At 31.7% G+C, this 20,056-nt stretch overlaps 1 protein-coding gene across 3 annotated transcripts; it reads right to left on the bottom strand.

Moving 5' to 3' along the window:
• Positions 1 to 5,017: 5,017 nt before the first annotated feature.
• On the bottom strand, positions 5,018 to 9,594 carry LOC127702281 (uncharacterized). Of its 3 annotated transcripts, none has more exons than XM_052206414.1 (6): positions 9,532 to 9,594; positions 8,509 to 8,587; positions 8,031 to 8,168; positions 7,707 to 7,829; positions 7,050 to 7,167; positions 5,018 to 6,554 (listed from the first exon to the last, which is right to left on the bottom strand). In XM_052206414.1, the coding sequence occupies exons 2-6, from the start codon at positions 8,570 to 8,572 to the stop codon at positions 6,329 to 6,331; spliced, it is 669 nt and encodes a 222-aa protein (XP_052062374.1). In that variant the 5' UTR covers positions 8,573 to 8,587; positions 9,532 to 9,594; the 3' UTR covers positions 5,018 to 6,328. The 3 variants fall into 3 exon arrangements, with proteins under 3 accessions (XP_052062374.1, XP_052062373.1, XP_052062375.1); XM_052206413.1 differs by having other exon boundaries at positions 9,525 to 9,544; XM_052206415.1 differs by having other exon boundaries at positions 9,528 to 9,544.
• Positions 9,595 to 20,056: the final 10,462 nt, after the last annotated feature.

The raw sequence follows: 20,056 nt of genomic DNA, 5'->3' as shown, positions 1-20,056 counted from the left end.
TATAACAATTGCCATTTTCCTGACTTGATACAGGACATTTTAAGAAAAAATGGTGGGTTGAACCTGGTTTTGTGGCTAAAATTTAGTCCCTTATGTAACTTCCAGTCACTTTATTTAAATCTGGTACCTTGGGTTACCCATGTCCCTATATTGAAGTCTGGTCTGTTGGGCTGCCTCTTGTTAATTTATTGAAACATGCTCAATTGAGTTGCCTCTTGTGACAATTTTGAAACTTGCATATTTAGGGAAACCTTTTATCATTTAATTGAGATCCGCTCTTTGGGTTGCATCTGATAACTTTGATGATAGCTTCACATAGAGTTTCTTGGGTTACCGCTTGTTACTCTATGGTAACCATTGTTTAACTGTGGTCCCCTCAATAAAATATGTTCAATTTTGGATATTTTTTGGTCCATTTTATTGAAATCTGCTCTCTGGGCTTGTCTGTCTTTAATCTAATGAAGTATTGTCCTTTTTTAAGATGTTTTAGTCATTGATGAATTATCATTTTCTGACTTGATGGATTCCTAATGTTTTAATTCCATCAATTAAATTATAAACAGATACTGATTTTGGTTACCTTTATTCAACATATACAGATACTGACTGGTTACTTCTTCTCATCTTACACAAATGCTGACTTTAATTATATGTTCTACTTAGCCAAACTAAACCGAACATCAAATAGTTATCAAGTCAAACACTTGTTTAAAGGAATAGCTCACAAGTATATATGCAGCAAAGTTTTATTTTATTGAATAAACAAAAATTATTAAATGTCCATCAAAAAACATTTGGACTTAGAATATCTACAAAAACAGAAAAAATTATCATGTAAGAACATGTAATTATTAAATAGGTATGAAAAACAAATATGGGTCGATGCCACTGCTGGTGGACGTTTCCTCCCCGAGGGTATCACCAGCCCAGTAGTCAGCACTTCTGTGTTGACATGAATATCAATTATATGGTCATTTTTATAAACTTCCTGTTACAAAACTTTGAATTTTTCGAAAACCTAAGGATTTTCTTATCCCAGGATAGATTACCTTAGCCGTATTTGGCACAACATTTTGGAATTTTGGGTCCTCAATGCTCTTCAACTTTGTACTTGTTTGGCTTTATAACTATTTTGATCTGAGCGTCACTGATGAGTCTTATGTAGACGAAATTTCTATGGTGTGCACATCCCTTCGAATTTCGGTAATGCATAACATGAATACACTTAGATTTTTATATTCTTAATTGTTTTAAAATTCGATAAACAACTGTTGCCTGTCCCTGATTTAGCTGTTTCATATTCTATGTACATCTTGAAATGGATAGTAAAGGTTGTTAAAGATATAAGTATTAAGGATGTTCACCTCTGAGGAGCCAAAAATTTCTAGAATTAAACTTTTTTTCTTAACCTGATTTTTGGGTTTATATGACTGTAAAAAAGTAATTGGTGAAGAAAAAATCATATGGTGGTGCACTTCTTTTTTTTTGCTACGGCCCTTTGAAAGTACCCAATTTTGATGATTATCCCATTTTTCACCAGTTTTTGCCTATTTTTAGGCTATTATCGTGAAAAAAATCACAGTTCTACAATTAAACTTTTTTTCATACTTTCAATAAAGATGAAGTGGACCAATCTGAATAAATTAAACTTAAAAAAAACTATAGGTAGGTGTTAATATAAGAAAGTTTTATCATATTTTGATGCTTTTTCGTGTCAAATTTACCATGCTGTCAATTTTGTAAATTCATGATTTTTCTCTTTTTTAAGAACAAAATGCATATTATTTCAACTTCTTTGTTATAAATGATTGAAAAAATACATATCTTAGAAATTTGAAAAGAAAAAAGTGATATGGGATGTACAAGTTTCTGGTAAAATCATTTCTTGTACCTCTCACCCATTTTCTCAAAAAATTGGCTAAAAAGAGTGACTTGATTGGTAATAAAATTTTTAAAAAAGTTTATTACTCAGAAACTACTTATTGTAAATACACAATTTTTTCACAAAGTTCAGTTTGATTATGATATTTATTAAATTCATTGCTATTTTTCACTTGTATCACATGTTTTGGAAATAATTCCAGAACGAGATTTCAACGAGACTGAAACGTCAGAAGAATACATCCTTAAGACAATTAAGTTGACTTTAATTTACATAATTGTGGAATTTCAGTTTTCAAGTTTCAAAACCCCCAGCTGCATCTGCATATGGATTATATATTTTTCTATGTTGTAATACAATATTCTGGGCCTCAGTTTCAAACCATAATTTCAGTGACAGAAGGAGCCACAGAGCAGGCATTGAAGGAAAGGTTATTAACTGTCCAGTAAAAATAATATCGTCTTAAATTTACAGACGTAATGATAATTATGGAATAATTCTGCATAAACTTATCATAGATACCAGGATTACAATTTTGTACACCAGAAGCGCGTTTCATCTACAAAAGACTCATCAGTCACGCTCGAATCAAAAACGTTCAAAGATGACATTTTTTTGAGTCGTAGCTACAATTTCTATCTGATTTACCTTTTCATAACATCATCAAATGTAAATGATATACGGACATGATTCTTGCTAAGGGCAATAAGTTGGTGCCACTTTTGTAAAAGGAACTGCTCATCATTTGGTGAAGCCTCAGATAATCCCACATTTTTGAAAGGTTCGTTTTACTTCATTTTAATTTTCTGTAAATTGTTTTGTGAACTGCCTTAATTGTTTTTTGTTTTGTTTTTTTTTTTTGTTTTTTTTTTTGTCCGTTTGTTTCTTTTGCCGAGGAATGGGCCACGGTGGCGGATTGGTTTAAGTAATTCAACAATTATATCACTAGCCTGTTAACACTGAGGTTGTGAGTTTCAACCACGTACGTGGTATGTGCGTTCTGTCAAAGGTCAGTTGTTCTCTCCGGGCACTCCGGCTTTTTCAAACAATAACAGCTGACCGATATAGCCAGTAGGACTGAAAGTGGCGTTAAACACCAATCAAGCAATCAATCAATCAATTATTTTGCCAAGGATGTTTCTGTCTTCTGTACCCCTATTTTTTGACATTTTTTAACTATTATGTATGTTTGTTTTTCTCACACATTGTTGTCCATATAATGCAATTGTATGCGCCTGTCATATAAGTGAGAGGTTTAGCTAGCGAAAAAAACCAGGTTTAATCCATCATTTGCTACGTAAGGAAATGCCTGTACCAAGTTAGGAATATTCCTTGGTGTTCGGTATTTTTGTTATTTTACTTTTTTCTTCGACTTACTTTTGTTTTTTTTCTTCTTTCTTTTAAAGGCAGAGTAATCAAATATTAAAAAGAAATGTTTACTGATTTGCCGCTCTCAAAGTTTATTTTCAAGGTAAGGTTTATTTTTAGATATTACTAGACTAACAATTTTCTGTTGATAAAAAATAAAGAGATGTGAAAATAACTGCCAATGCAACAAGTATCACCTGAGGACAGATGACGTGACTGTAAGCATATATAGGTAACTGTGCGGCTTGATTAATGAACTAAAATCCTTATCATGATATAGTCACCTATAATGAGAGGCAACAGATACCAAAGAAACATTCAAACTCATGAGTTGAAAATTAACTGACAACGACAATTTGGGAAAAGGAGGACAGGATTGTGGTAACGACAATTGGAACATATAAAAGAGGGACGAAAGATAGCAGAGGGACAGTCAAACTCATAGATCGAAAACAAACTGACAATGCCATGGCCAAAAATAAAAAGACAAACAGACAAATAATAGTACAGATGACACAACATAGAAAACCAAAGACTAAGCAACACGAACCCAACCAAAAATTTGGGGTGATCTCAAGTGCTCCGTAAGGGTAAGCAGATCCTGCTCCACATGTGGCACCCGTCGTGTTGCTTATGTTATTACAAGTCCGGTAAATAGTTTAATTCGGTAAGTCACATTCGTGAAAAGGGAGGGTATTGTAGTTACAACATAAGGAACATATCCGATATCATATCCGTCGTCATCTGTGAAACAAATATTCCATGACGGTCAACCAAGTCGTGATGGCGTCCGTAAAAATTTACAAAGAGATGATTTCAATTTCACTACTAAAAACTCTTAATTCAATTGCTTCCTTGTGAGCAGCAACCCTCTATCACGGAAATCATGATAGAAAACGCAAGTCGTGGCCCTGGAATATCGTATCAACTGGGAGATATATACTCCGTATGCAGGCGCTGCTGGAATGTTGTTACATAGAAATTGAAAGGTAACAATTGGAAAGCTGAAATCATCTCTTGTCGGAAGTTTTGTTCTCAATCGACTTTCATAGACAACTGTCTGATGTAAGTCAATATATGAGGTAGACTTATTTGTATCTGTAGTATCCTTTATATCATAACGTTCGATTGGATAGGTGCGATTAACAAAGTATCTAAACTTGGAATAACGTAGTGAGAGGACATCATCTTTGAAGTGAAGTTTAAGGATATGAAAGGCTTCAACATGACAAAATCTAATTCAAACGAGAAAACCGACAGCCTGATTTGTTTTAAGACAATTTTACAAAACATATATATATATAACAGATACAAACGACAGCCAATTAATCAAATGCTTCCTACTTCAAACAGGCACATGCAGAATGTTGCTGGGTTGACACGTTTTTTAGAGCGTATTCATTTCCTAAACATCAGACACTTGTATAGCATCACAAAAAAAGAACAAACTGTGAATGGCTTAACACAACATATTGGTTCAAAACACAAAACCAACTAACAATAAAAACAAAAGACAAAAGGTACAAATCTAAGAGAACTTGCAATAAATAAATACTATTGTTAAAGTCAATTAATAACTACAGGATAAAACATTACGTCCCAGAATGTATCAATAAATGCATAAACAACGGATTTGGCGTACATAAACAGTCTTGGAAAAACATGCCAGTGTGCAATGCCAAAGTATAACAAGAGGCATTACTTCGAATAATCTGTTTTTATTTTGGATTATATTAATGTTATGTAAATCAGAACTTAGGAGGGAAAAACTTTATTGATATTTGGTACGGTACCTAGAGTGAACTACGTTAATTTATATATTATTCTATCATAGTCTAGACACAAAAAATTAATAACAGCATTTTTATTTCATAAGAATATCATTTATGTAAAAATCAATATAAATTATTCTTGTATCATTTTCAAACAGAATGAACTATGTAAAACATTATAAAACGCAATCGTTGTTGTACTTAAAATAAGTCAAAGATACCAAGTAAAAATAAGTCTCCAAAAGTCATAAAAACAGATAGAACACAAAATTACTAAATGACAAAAAGATAGCCAACAGAAAATAAAATACAATACAAAACGTAAAGTTTGGAAACATTAACCTTACAAAAACCTAGATAAATTAATATGTCTCAGTACTAGCACCAATCTCGTTTTGCATTTAATATTAGCATCCAGTCATTTGTGGCATCCGGTTTAAGTCATGGATCACGACATGGAACTGAAAATAATCATGGTAGTATGCGATACATATATTCCATAATATGGAAATAGCGACCGCAAAACTTTAAAAGAACATCTGGACATTTGCTACAAAAACAGATACTTGGTTCTTAAGCTTTTTTGTTTAAAGTACAGATACCATAAACGTTTTTATAGGGGAAATGGTTGATAAGATTATGATAACATTTATTGTACATTATTTATTGTACATTATTCAGATGTCAATGTTGTGTCATCTGTACTATTATTTGTCTGTTTGTCTTTTTATTTTTGGCCATGGCGTTGTCAGTTTGTTTTCGATATATGAGTTTGACTGTCCCTCTGGTATCTTTCGTCCCTCTTTTGCCTTAGTTTTACGTGCAAACGGGTTGTCATTTTACTAACGTTTATTTACTTTTTATATACTAGTATATATATCTTGCCCAATGTATCGCCGAGATGTCAATGTTGGAAAATTTAAAATTGAGAATAATCAAATATGTACATTTTGACTGATTTTTATCGGCAGACTGCTTATTCAACCTTGAATGTTAAGGTTATTCTTTTGCAACTTAATCATGTTTATTTGTTTCTCATTATTGAAAATTAAAAAGAACATTTAATAAATTATATGCGTCCGAAGCCTCAACAGTCCATGTCAACGTAAATTCCGAAAACCGAATAAGACCAGTGAACTGCCTTGTAGTAAATAACAAAAAATTTAAACAAAATACAGGAAGACACAGTCCAGAGTGTTCAATCTAAATGCAATGAAAATAAAAAAAGAAATACTCTAAATAGATAAACTAGAAGTAAATAAAGACTAAATTCTAAAAAATGTTATACTATGTTCAGTGATATAAATCAGTAATAATAGCAGTAGAAGAGCTTGTTGTTTCTGTTTCCACCATTTAGTGGGTGACTTCCACTGTTACTGTTTTTGTTGTTATTATCCTCGTCATCTGATTTGACGGTCTCCTGTCTAACAACCATCCCCTTTACCTGTTGGCATGGTGATGATGTAAAGCGTAATAAATAGAATGGTGTACCAGTTGGAAGAAGAATCTTAGTGCTGTATGGTCCATCAGATCTGTAAATAATGGAATAGGTCATAATGATTATATAAAACTTTGCAGATATAAGAATTTCATAATGACACATGTAAAATAATTAAACATCCCTTTCTTCCTCTCGTGAGACTTCGCAGCTGTTACCTTATCTTTATTTTGAAACATATGATTCTTTTGTGTTTGGTAATCTCTATTGGTTTTATTCACAAAATGGATAGACTCTGTCGATATAAAAGACTTGAATATTTAGCGCTTTCCGCATATTAAGTGTCGTATGCTGGTATTCTTACAAGTTTTCCGCCCTGGTTATATTGATTTATCGCTTTCATGTAAAGTTGAAAAAGTATTTAAAAAAATACCGAACTCCAAGGTAAATTCAAAAAAAGGATAAGTCCATAAAAACTGACAAAATCAAACATTATCAACTAACAGAACGAATGAAAAACAACCGTCATATTGCACGTTAATTTACATTTTTACCCAATCAGATTTATTTAATTTTCAAAATATAATACCTGCAACAGTAGTTTATGAGAGTATCTTTGTCATAGGTTCCACTAGGTAGTACACCGTCCTTGTCGTTGCTATTATTCTTATCTTCGTCATCCCAATAAATACTTCCTGTCTGAAAACCTAATAAAAGTAATTTCCACACATAATCTTCCAACTTTCTTACATGCAACTGGTCTTTTTGATCTTAGATAACATTAACAGTGTTATCATACTGTTATTATGTCATGAAAAATAAAAATTAATGAAAATAATCAGCACTTTTAATTATCTGTAATAATAGGTCCTCGAAAATTCATTGACTGCATGTCATATTTTCGATTTTTCGATTTTTTTATGACTGAGTCAAATAAGAACATGTTTCACAAAATTTATCTTTATCGGTATTCACATTTTTTAATTCAATTACATAGAATGTTTTGGATATTCAAAAGAAAAAGACATTGAAAATAAGTCAACAACAAATCTAGGTCTTCCTACCTTGAAATAGCTGCAATTGTTGATCTTAATTAATTATAAATTATACTTTATCATTTTTCGATCTTTGGTGTCTTATTGATAATTTGCAATCAAAATATAACATTAAAATGTTGCACATACAAATTAAAAGTATTTTTATTTTTATCAACTTTTACTGAGTATTCTTAAGGTTTAATATATACCTGGTGGACAGGATATTCCTTGTCTTAGAATACAGTAATCTCCACTTGGCCAACCTTGAGTTCCGGATATTGTTTGTTGGTCTTTGGTACAATAATAAAATTCCATGTTCGATCCAAAGGTACCTGTTAGTCAAACACATTGTTTTGTTAGACATAAATCAAACATGTAAAAATGTTGCAGTAATCGGGTAATTACGGAGTTATATTTAAAGTTATACTGATTGAATGGTTTTTAATTATAAGTATCTTGTTTTTAAACACTGATACAATGATCTGAATTTAATTCGAAAATAATCTGGAGTGCATAAGTTTAATAACTAATACCGTAGAAATGATGTCCATTTGTAATTTCGTTACTATTGTTTTTGTCTTCATTATCTTGTTTTCTCCATCCTTCATGCCACCCAGAGGGACATCCTGCTTTCGATTTGACTAGTGTATAGCTCCCTGCTGGCCATTGTACTGAATAATTTAAAAAAAACTAATTAAGCTTTGATAACTGATTGGTCCTCAAAAATTGTTTAAAAAATTAAACAAACATGTTTGAGATAGCTTGACAATACCGGTGTATCTTTAATACGATTGTTGTTTTATGAGTTTATTTAAGGATAAAACCTGTTTTGAGTATTTTCCATAATATTTTACATTTACTACAAAAAGATATAATGAAATTATAGATAATACGTTTAATATTCATTATGCAAAAGTATCGTACATTTTAAAAAGACGTTGTTGTTTACGATCCTGAAAATGATAATAATAATTTGCAAAAAGTATGTGCTTTCTATTTCATTTAAGTTACCAGCATATGCAGATGAAACTATGAGGATCGTTGTCAATATGGCCAGCATGTTTACGCAATGCATACCAGTATCGAGGAGCTGTAATGATTAAAGACACATTAAATATTTCTGTTATTGCAAAATATCTACAGCTGTAGCAATAAAACTTAATAAATTGCATAGCAACATTACCACATATTTGCAACAATAACTGCTTCCATTTGGACCACGGGATTTTTTCGCTGTGTTGAAGACCAATTGGTGGCCTTCGGCTGTTTTCTGGTCTTTGGTCGGGTTGTTGTCTTTTTGACACATTCCCCGTTTCCATTCTCATTTGTATTCCATTTGGACAATGTTTTCTTTAAATAATAATACATTTTGTTCTATCTATACCGTCCCTACCTGATTTAACCCTTACCTAATGAGAGAATGTGTCCATGTCTTCATTAATGACAAACAAAATGGTTCTTCATTTCCTTCTAGATTATTTTCTTTCTTACTTTTTTTCAATCTTAGAAATGATATCAGTAATAACAGGCATATGTAAGCAACAAGTACTTAATTCAAGAAATGTGTTATAAAATGGAATTGAAAAAAGAAATAATATCCTGTATCCCAAAAATTCTCATGCTAAACCGATTTTATTTAGTGAAAACAACATTCAGGGTAAACAAATTTCACTTACTAACAAATTGGAAAATTCATCAAAAAGTCCCAATGCAAACGTAGTTTCTATTTTTTCATCCTCTACGAATGCTGAAACATTTTTTTCTGAAATTTTTCAGTAATGATCTAATCTGGCATCAGCTTACATCGAATATTACTCTCAGTTACTAATTAACTACCACTCGTTGCAAAAACAAGGATATTTTATTTTGCAAAATATTTTTAAAATTTTCGACTTATAGTATAATATAATGATCCTATAAAAATCATATTAACTGTTTCTATAAACTTCTAAAAAAATACTATTATGAGGAAAAGAAAATACGTATTTCAAAGCCATTAAATTTAAAAGTAACATAGTCTTACTTACTACTTACGGTTATCAATCTGTCGACTGTGATGTGATTATCAAAACTGTTGAAATATATACGAGCTTTATCCAATAGAATTTAAGTACCCCAAGGCCTTAAACGTCCTACTTTTTAAAGGCATTTAACAATTTTTATTTTTAAGGACATAACACGATTTTTGTGATTATTATTAGCAAAATAACAAAACATTAAAAGATGACGAGTGATCAAATCTATTTAAATACACAAATTAAAATATCAATAAAGCGAGACGAAAATTCATTTTTGTTTTTTCTGCGTTGAAATACTAGATTTTGTTCTCGAAATTGCACATGACCATGTCTTCTTATCACATTGCTTTCAGATGAAATCTTATATGAGGTACAGCTAATGATAAAAAAAAATAAAGGACAGTTTGCGGTCAAATCAGCAGGTAATGAACCATCATATTGCTTTCAGTATTTAAGAACATTTTACCTGTCTTTATTTCGTGATTAACAGGTGAGGATTGAAATTCCAATGACTTAGTTTAACGCCTTCAACTTGAATGATGTAAAAATCCAAACCTCATACTCATACATATAAACTGTACATTTATAAATTTTTGCGATTTCTTTATAATTTGCGAAAATTCAACGGAAACGGTTCCAAAAAACAAACTCGTATATCAATTTTCATATAATGTTTTGTATTCTGCATTTCCTGAAATTGCAAAATATATCATTAACGGTATCATTTGTATTGACCAGATGCGCACTTCGACAACAAATGTCTATTCAGTGATGCACAAGGCTTAAATATTTGAAAATCGAAAATCTATGGAAAAGAGCAGACAAACCAAAAAGACCAAAAGTAAAGCCACACCCGTACAAAGAATTAGAACTATGAAATAGGGAGATACATTACTTAATTTAAATGATTTCGAACTTTTGTAACAGCTAATTTAAATAGAAAAATATTCGTATTTTCATGCCAGTATCGAAGAACCGGCAACTGAGCTGGTGAGTCCTGAGGGGACTTGCAGTCCCCCACCAGAGGTTTCGACCCAATTGGTACTAATAGTTAATAAGTGTTCGGTCACAAAGCTAAGTCTATGCACAAATTTCTGAAGTTACAGTAGTCCCATCATATACTCCACGGAAGAGGAGGTTTTATAAACAACAAGTATTTCCTTGTCTTTTTTCGGTATTAACATAAAAAAAAGCACGATTGAAATATCCCGTCTTAATATTGTATACCCACACTTCACACAAATACTTATAAATAACGAAAAATACACGGGTCCTCTAGATGTTCGACTAAACATGTTATTAAGTTCTTACTACCTTTCTTTAAACAGTAAAAGATGGCCTTCAGAAATATTGTGTCAATCAGATGTGGATTCTTATAAATTTTAAAGATCTACTCCAAATTTTTACAGTTTTGTTGTAATATCAAAACTTTTGATATTTCTACTCTCTACATGACTATTTCCCGTGCACAATGGCAAGTTCGACTAAGTCGTCTCATAAAATAGTCTTTCTATAAAGAGGTTAATCGTAGATACCAATATTTTGATTTCTACCATGAAAAAACTTCTTTGGAAAAATATACACTGATTCAAACAACAGATACACCGAAAATTATATGAAAAAAGAGAGGCGAAAGATACCAAAGGGACATTCAAACTCATAAGTCGAAAATAAACTGACAGCGTCATGGCTAAAAAAAGAAAAAGACCAACAGGCAAACAGACAAACAGACAAACAGACAAACAATAGTACACAAAACACAACACAGAAAACTAAAGACTGAGCATCACGAACCCCACCTAAACTGGGGGTGATCTCAGGTGCTCCGGAAGGGTAAGTAGATCCTGCTCCACATGTGTCACCTGTCGCGAAAATGCTTGACTTTTTGAACGACAACATATTTGTTGAGCTTGGTGCATTCATCTTTTAACAGGCATGGGTATTCAAAACTAGAAGGTCTGTTTGATATGATGATCTTTTCCACGATAATGAAACAAAAGAAAAATTCAAATTTGAATTTATTCACCAGGTGATGATTTCAATTTTCCAATTACCTCCATTGAAGGTGAAAACTTAAAATAAATAGAACTCTTTTCTAGATCATCCTATGCGAGTTTTTTTTTTTTTTTTGTATATTTTATAAAAGTACAATTTGATGGTGAATTATCAAGGTAACTTAAAGTATATTCAATAGTATACTAAAATTGGAGAAAGGCAAGTACCAGGGACGATTCTGTTTTCATATGACCTTCTTTACGTTAGATATCAGAGTAACATTATAATCTTTTAGTATTTAAATTTATCCTATATTTTCAATTAGTTATTCCTTTAATGTATAAAACATGTCATAACATCTATAAAAAAAACATTAAGATAACACTGAAAGGTGTACCTAATGGAATACGTGAGACAAAAAATTCAAATACAAAACGATGAAAATGTTACTTTAACATGAAACGTAAACAAGGCTTTCTCTAAACAGAATCGTCCTTTGCACTTGCATTTCGACAATTATAGTATAATGTTGAAATTAATGATTTGATAGTTTACAAACAAATTTACAATGTACCTGGTTTATAAAATTACAAAACACACACTTTCTTCTCGTATAGGATGAGCTAGTAAATAGTTTTATCCAACTTTAGAAAAATCACATGCCTTCACTTTCGATGGAGATAACCGATTTTGTATTTTTATATCTCAAGGACTCTTGGTTTGTTTGGGTTTTTTTTTATTTGTTTTTGTAATGAAACAGTGTTTTAAATAAAGCAACTATCAAATGACACAAATAACTAAACGACAACTTCAATGGCCCGATCTCCAAATCATGAATCAATTTAAATAGAAACTAATTATATGTTCCCCAAAAAATTTAAATCACCACACAACAAACATTTCTAGATACATCATAAAACAACGACTGGCTAGATCTTTACATTAAACAAGTGCTTTAACATGTAGACTAAAATTAGAAACAAAGCTAGTTTACCTATGTCCATATCTCGTATTCCAATAAGGAGATACAAATTAAGGTAACAATAAAACTGCGGGCCTAGATGATGTATCTAGGATGAAAAATTTTGTCCTGCATTTTTTTTTATTGGTAATCTCTGTCCTGCCTTTTTATTTTTCACTATATTCAGTCCTGCCTTTGTTTTTTATTATTTTATCCTGATTTTTTTTTCAAAAATTGTCATCCTGCCTTTTTTTTTTGCTAAGTTGCTCATCCTGCCTTTTTTTTTACTCAAAACTCATGCCCTGCCTTTTTTCAAATTTCATCCTAGCCCCCCCATAAAAATCAAATGGTAGCTCCCTTACATTTCTGCGATGTGATGTACAAAACCTAAACAAACACGGTGTGTTATCATCCAGTAAATACGACAGTCCATACACATATTTCTGTAAGTTTGATGATGTATTTGTTAAGAATAATGTAATAAAACTACACATGCAGAAGTACAGTGAAATTAAAACAAAAAATATCGAAACGTCAAAAGTTATAAAACAAAAATACTGGGGATTCATTTATTTACTTGGATACCAATTTTCAATGGATTGAGGATAAATGTTTTTTCGCGGATGTTTGATTTCGTGGTTTTGCTTAAGTCTCCTTACAGACCTATAAAAAATGTGAACTTCTTTGAACATTTAAATTTGTAATTGACCTATTCCCACGAAATCAACAAAAACATTGTGTTAATATACTATTGAAAGTGAATCCACAGTTCTTTAACCCGCAAAACGCTTATCACGGGTGTCATTCGGTATATCGAGAAAAATAATCGTGAAAGAATAACTAACGGTGGTCAAGCATTGTGATCGGATCGTGAATGCAATATTAAGTGTTATTCTACTTCAAAATGTGTGAACAGTCTGCTGTATTTTCAAAGGTTGGAACAAATCAGAAAAAAAATTATGTCTGTCAAAATGATTCAACTTCCTTAATAATACTGTGCACTAAGTTTAAGAAAAAATGCAGTACTTTTTAAGAAAACACATAAGGCGACACACAATCCTATGAGAATCATTAAAAAAATCACGTTTTGTATCTATAATGGTCACATTCCAATATATCATAATATACTTGAAACTTAATCCTTATTGTATCAGATAGTCAAGTAAAATAAAAATATGTTATTACTTCAAAAAGCTCATATTATTTTTGAAAAAGTTAATTTTGTTGGTTTTTAATAAAAATTGATCGTGAAAGATCAGGCAACGCATTATTTTGATCGTGAAAGACAAGGCGTGATCAGACTTAATGATCACAAAACAACTTTTTTTTTTACCAATTGATATACTTCTAATTGGTTGAAGCGTGTAATTACTTACTAAGAACGTAAATTAATGCTTTCATGTTTTTTGGTGTATATATATATATATCAATCCCATATTTATACCTGTTTTCATTTAAGAAACAATGCTACATGTATCTAGGCATCCAAGATTGAAAAAAAGATCCAGGAGCTTAAATTGTCGAAAAGTAAATATCTTTGTATATATAATGCTTATTACATCCGCGAATGAGTGAAACGAGAGAGAGGTCTGGTGGTCTTCCCCTGGAAATATCTTTATGTGTTCGTTTTTGTTTTCGTAAGGGTTAGATCAAAGAAGCTATATTATTAAATTTTACACACAGGTGTACTGAAGATTTTTTTTTCATTAACAATACACTCTTTTCTTATTGGGTCCCATTAATAATCATGAACTAGAGTTTACAGACACCAGATATACAGCTTCCTCGGCCTCATTTTTAGATATACACCCCGCATTTGACTACAGCGGTCATCTCAATACCAGAGTAAATGACAAACAAGGAGATTTCAATTTTGATATTATAGAAATTTTGCTCACCTTAGCAGCGATTTACCAACTTCATTCGCGTATGGAGTATACATTCCTCAACTTATACGATTTTCAGGAGCTTGCAGGTGCTATTCAGAGTTTGTAAAACGTTATCAGTGCCTGGGCAAAAAATTGATGAGCCAAGATTTTGTGAAAGAACGTCTCGTCCTTTTTTTTTAAAGTTCATTGGAAGGTACCAAGACCGAAAAGATAAATATTCAGTGTCTACTTAACAAATGATTCATGATGGTCTTGGGTTATAGATTCTAGGTGCTGACGCTGTGTAGCATTTTTTCAACTTCACAGTTTTACCTTTATTTGTCTTTGTACTATAATGTTCTATTTGACTCTTGACGTGGTTCTGTATATGTGCATCCAGCTTTCAGGTGTTTAGCTTTTGGCGTTCCTTATGCGGATGGGTCCAGAGATGCGATTCAGACAAATTAAGTTTTTATAGTGTTGTTTTCACTTTGTATACCCTTCTATTTATATTCAACTTATTTTGTATTTTATCGGGAAAGTGTATATCATTATGTCAGGAGTCCCTTACGGAGCCCCACAAGTGCCATGTAAAAATAAATATTTTCGCTTGCCAGAGATTTAATCTGGTGCGCACTAGTTTTAACAATCATGTGCATGACTTTGAAACTCGTCCGCACGACTATTGATCTCGTGCGCAAGACATTTAAAAACTGGTGCACACCATTTTGAAAGTCGTGCGCACCATTTTGAAAATTGTACGCGCCAGTTTGAAAGTCATGCGTACCAGTTTGAAAGTCATGCGCGCATGTTTGAAAGTCGTGCGCATGAGCTGAAAAGTCATGCGCACGAGTTTCAATGTCGTGCGCAGTTTTGGTCGCTGGATCCCAGATATGGCCACGTTAATCAATTATGTCTGTTTGAGTTGCTCACCCAATGTTGTAATATTACGGAACATTAAACAACTGTCATACAAGTGGGCGTATTAGCTAGCGTTTCCAATTTTTACAACAAGGATCTTCGTTTTAAAGATATGACTTATGCAGGACAGACAGACGAACTTACATTTTTGTATTGTTATAAGAAAACTAGTCGGTGTGGTATTATCAAATAAGCAATAGAATTGAACCACCACAGTCATATTTACAAACAAAAGTGAAGCGGAATAAATCATGCAAATCCAATCTTTTGTTTAACATTTGTTTAAAGAAAGATTTGATTGTTTTCGTGGAATTTTGCAATAGAAAATAAGCTGCAACAGATCTTTCACGATCATCAAAATACGTTACCCGATCTTTCACGATCCGAAATATCATTTTTTTAACAATAATATTTCCATTTTTGCAAAGTTTCTGAATAAACTAAATCAAAATAACTTTAAGAACTATTTTAAACAGTAATATTGAACGATATTTTTAAGAGCAAAATAGTTAATGCTTTAAGAATTAGAAAAAGAAATCATGTTTGTTTGCATTTTTATTTCTCTGAAATTCCGAAGAGTGATCTGCCTTTTTTCAGTTTGTAAAAACAGTGAACTTTTAAGCCTTAATTTTTCTATGATGCTGATCATAATGTTGAACCATTGTCATTATAATTGATTAAATTAGATTATTTTTTCTGACGTTGCATGTGTTTTCTCGATAAGATTTCCTTCTCGATCCTATACCAGACCTTTCACGATCCAATCGTAATACTTGAACACCGCTACTTAATTATTCTTTCCCGATCATTTTTCTCGATATACCAAATGACACCCGTGCTTATGTGGCTGTCTTCATTCGGTAAATTGTTATGTTGATAGTTTATCTGATTGTTTTTCTCTTTGAAGAATTCTGTATTATGGGAAATCTTTCCTCCCCTAATCCTATAGAGGGTTTTACTGACGCTATCATAGTTTAGTTTATTGTAATGAAATATATGTGTAACAGATGACCACGGATATGTTTCATTGTTTGGGAAAACCAATCCCGTCCTCGTTTATCAGATTGCGGAATCAACGAAGGTGTTTTCTTATCGATTGTTTACTTGCAATGCATAACACGATGGGTTAAACCACTGAAACAGTACTGCTTTCCCTTTTTTTTTTTGTGGTTTCATAAGAATATTTTCTCTTTTTTATTGTCTTTGTCAAGTCTACATTTTATTCTAGACTGGGGCTAAATTAGAGCTTATCACATTGTACAGACAATAGTCTATTAATAAAGACCATGAGTTAATATCTAAATGATTTTTTTTTGTGTCGTTTTAATGCTTTCTCATTAGTATTAACCCTGCATCTCCATATTTTCTTTATATATTTTGTCTGCATTATATAAATTTTAATATTTTTTTGGTTAGATGTACAAGAAAAAACCGCAATAACAGTAAATAGGCATTTATCTCATAAGTCGGAATTAGTTTTGCTGTTCCCGATCTCGACTGAGAGTGCATCTCTGATTTTATGCATTCATTTTTATCCTTTGAGTTAATTTTGATCCTAATACTAACTGAATATTAAATTTTGACATACCTTTAAGTACTCTACTTTATTACTATACCACTGAAAATATAAATCGATTCTTAATTTGGTTTGCGAACGCGATATTTATATCCCAAATAGATATTATACCCTTATATTGCCTGAGTATTTTTATTTTCTGATCTCTTTTGCGTTGTTTCTTATCATATATAGTTTCTTGTGTAACTAACCCTCATGTCATTTATGTATCCCCTTAACAAAACAGGATTTTTACAGTAAATATTCTCATTTGCAATATCTATATTTCAGCTCTGTATACCTAGTTGAACTTTTCACATGTTGTTTTTTTCCAGCGACCAGTTCGAATTTCTTCTATGCAAATCTTTCAAATCACCCCATATGTATAAAATAGGCATCAATGACATCATAATTGTCTTATTAACAATCTACAATCTGTAACAGTCTACACCAATGTTTCATACACATACCATCAAAAGGTCAAATGTGTGGCCCTACCTCACAAAATGTAATAAAATTTTAATATTTCGATCTTTGACTGTTTTATTTTATCGTAACATGTTATTGTTTTATTTATATTTGTTCAAAATTTAGAAACATCTAATAGTTTTCATCCGTGAATCAAAATAAATGTGCAACTTCTATATTTTATTTTATCAGTTTGAAAATCGACATCATTTTTCCCTTTTTTTCTAAAAAAAATAACTCTTTCCATCCAAAGGAGAAGGGCTAATTTCGGCCTTAAATTCGAAGTACATCTGATGAAAAGTTTTTGACATTTTTTAAACACCCAAGTGTCCACTTAGGTCGATTCATTTAGTTTATGTTAAAGATTTGAACTGATTTGGTCATTAAAGACGCTCAATTTCAAGATTAAATATGAAAAATCTATCAAATATGCCATAAAACGCCAATTTTTTGATGGTTTTCGTCCAATATGAAAGTGGCCCTATTCGTGTTCAGTCTCAACATTTATATATGTTATGCATAATCATTAAATACAACATGTCTTCAAATATTAAGACTAAACACAAGTGCAGCCACTTCTATTTTGACAAAAACCGTCCTTAAATTAGCACAAATGCTAAAATGTGAAAATTTCAGTATTTTTGAAAGAAATAATGATGCTAGCTACGAAAGCCGAGAAGGATAATTCAAAATTCAAAATTCAAAATTCAAAATTCAAAGTTCAAAATTCAAAATTCAAAACTCAAAAACTCTACATTAATCTATAATGTTTCCACGCGCTTACAAAAGCCAGCAAATATCGCACTTTAATATAATACTGAAAGCTAATTTATAAAGTTTGTTTAGAGCACGAACCCATTAAAACAAGGCAAAGGATCCGTAAAACCTTCATAGGGTTGCATCCAGCTTTACCTGTGGTATCGTTATTTCAGATTCATTATTATAGATTTTATTAATCGACGAGCGCTGAGTTATTCATCTATGTAGCGAATCAGAAGTAAAGTTTAGATAAATTCCAGTTATTATCATTTTGATTGAGAAGCTCTTGTTTAAAGTCTGTCTCATAATGAATTATAGGTACGTCTCTTTTTTTTCTTTTTTTTTTTCATTTTGACGGGTGTATAGAAATAAAAAATTCGCAGTCACGTCCGGTCATATTGGGAACGTTTAATCTGATGATTCGTGTAGAGAGAATACCATGATCTCTGCACGCTAAGAACCTTGCAACAACTTTTGAAGGGTCTTGTTGCAAGGCCAAATTTCTGTCCTACCCGATATATCCTTATTTCCAGCGGAATTTCAAATTTTTCGCCCTTCATCCCGATCGACCGCCTATTTCAGGACCTGTCTTTTGTATTATTTATTTTTCTCTCGTCATAAATATGCATGAAATATTTCCCACTGGAAGTTAAGCAAACAACAACCAATCTCTTATTATAACCCGGTTTTCCAAAGGAAGGATCTAGTTATTAAAATAGGTATGCATATATATACAACAGACAGATTTTGTGTATCCTTTATCAAATTTTGATAATTTTTATTGTTATATCAACAAAATTCGAGTCAAGTTTTTGACGATTTTCATTTATGTTGTTTAGGATCGAGTCTCGGTCTATGATTGAACAAAAGATGACACTTATGTCATTAACTTATGTAATTCAATTGATATATATACATTATTTGTCATGATGTATATGTCATGTATGTTGTACATTTGGATTACGCAATATCATATTTATCATATGTGCTTTATCCGGAGACATATATGTCTCTGCTTTATCGAATAAAATGTTTGAAATTGAATATAAATATATAATTATATAAAATCGAATGAAGTCTTGGGATCGTCCAGAATCGATGAATATTATATAAAAGTCGAAACAAAGCACAAAATTCATTTATAACAAACTGTCAGAAGTATAAACTTTTCTAAAAATAGATGCAAACAATAAACTGTAAATATACACATTCTACAGTTGAACTCGACAATATGATAGTTGAGAAACCAGTCTGAAGTGGCAATGTTATAAATAAACCATGATAATGCAGAAAATACTTGAACCAAATCAGGAATATTAAAGTTGCTTACCAGTCGTTCCGTTGTTTGATATTGTCAGATTTCAGAGACATCACCCTTTTATACTTGAACTTTAAGTTTGGTATTTTTTGGAGATTAAAGTAAAGCAAAGTAAGTAAAAGCTTTTTTTCAAAACTGATACAGCATTTTGTCAATGAACGATGTAGATATTTTTTTAATATAAAAACAAGTGTGGACACAGATCAGTGTGGATAGTATATATGTTTGGATGTTTGACAGTGTTTTCTGACAAAAAGAGTTCTCTGGGTTCTATGTTGAACTGATGTGCACAGTGACAGCCAACCTGTACCAAACACTGAAAATAGCAGTGTCTTTTATTTAATATTGAGTTTCAATGTTCAAGACTGTCATGGAGGAGACACTAATTTAAATGAGTGCCGACTGTTAATAGATTTTATTTAGCTAGACATTGCTTTTAATATCAAATCTACATATTGGCCAACATACATATGAGTGCTTTGTGTATATAATATGTACATTCCTGTAAATAGATTTTGTGCATGTGCAACGTTCCATTGGAGGATTTCCTTTTAACATTTTAACTTTGAAATAACTTCTATGTGAATACATGAACATTTTTAAAAATGATCCGTTAAGGGAACACAGCTAGCTGAATGTGCTCCAACGCTGGAGAGATTTACGTAAAGAAGCAGGAGATTGCAAGGATTGCCAAAT

This window comes from Mytilus californianus, unplaced genomic scaffold, assembly GCF_021869535.1.
Source record: "Mytilus californianus isolate M0D057914Y unplaced genomic scaffold, xbMytCali1.0.p SCAF_5, whole genome shotgun sequence".
Lineage (NCBI taxonomy): Eukaryota > Metazoa > Mollusca > Bivalvia > Mytilida > Mytilidae > Mytilus > Mytilus californianus.
The sequence above is the reverse complement of the archived record's forward strand: the minus strand, read 5'-3'. Positions and strand labels throughout refer to the sequence as shown.

Excerpts from the sequence above, each read along its gene's own strand:
- LOC127702281 (XM_052206414.1), bottom strand. The coding sequence starts at position 8,572 with ATGCATTGCGTAAACATGCTGGCCATATTGACAACGATCCTCATAGTT. Across the intron at positions 7,168-7,706 it reads AGGAATATCCTGTCCACCAG|GTTTTCAGACAGGAAGTATT; the intron begins GTATATATTAAA and ends TACTTTTATTAG. Across the intron at positions 6,555-7,049 it reads CTCATAAACTACTGTTGCAG|ATCTGATGGACCATACAGCA; the intron begins GTATTATATTTT and ends CATTATTTACAG.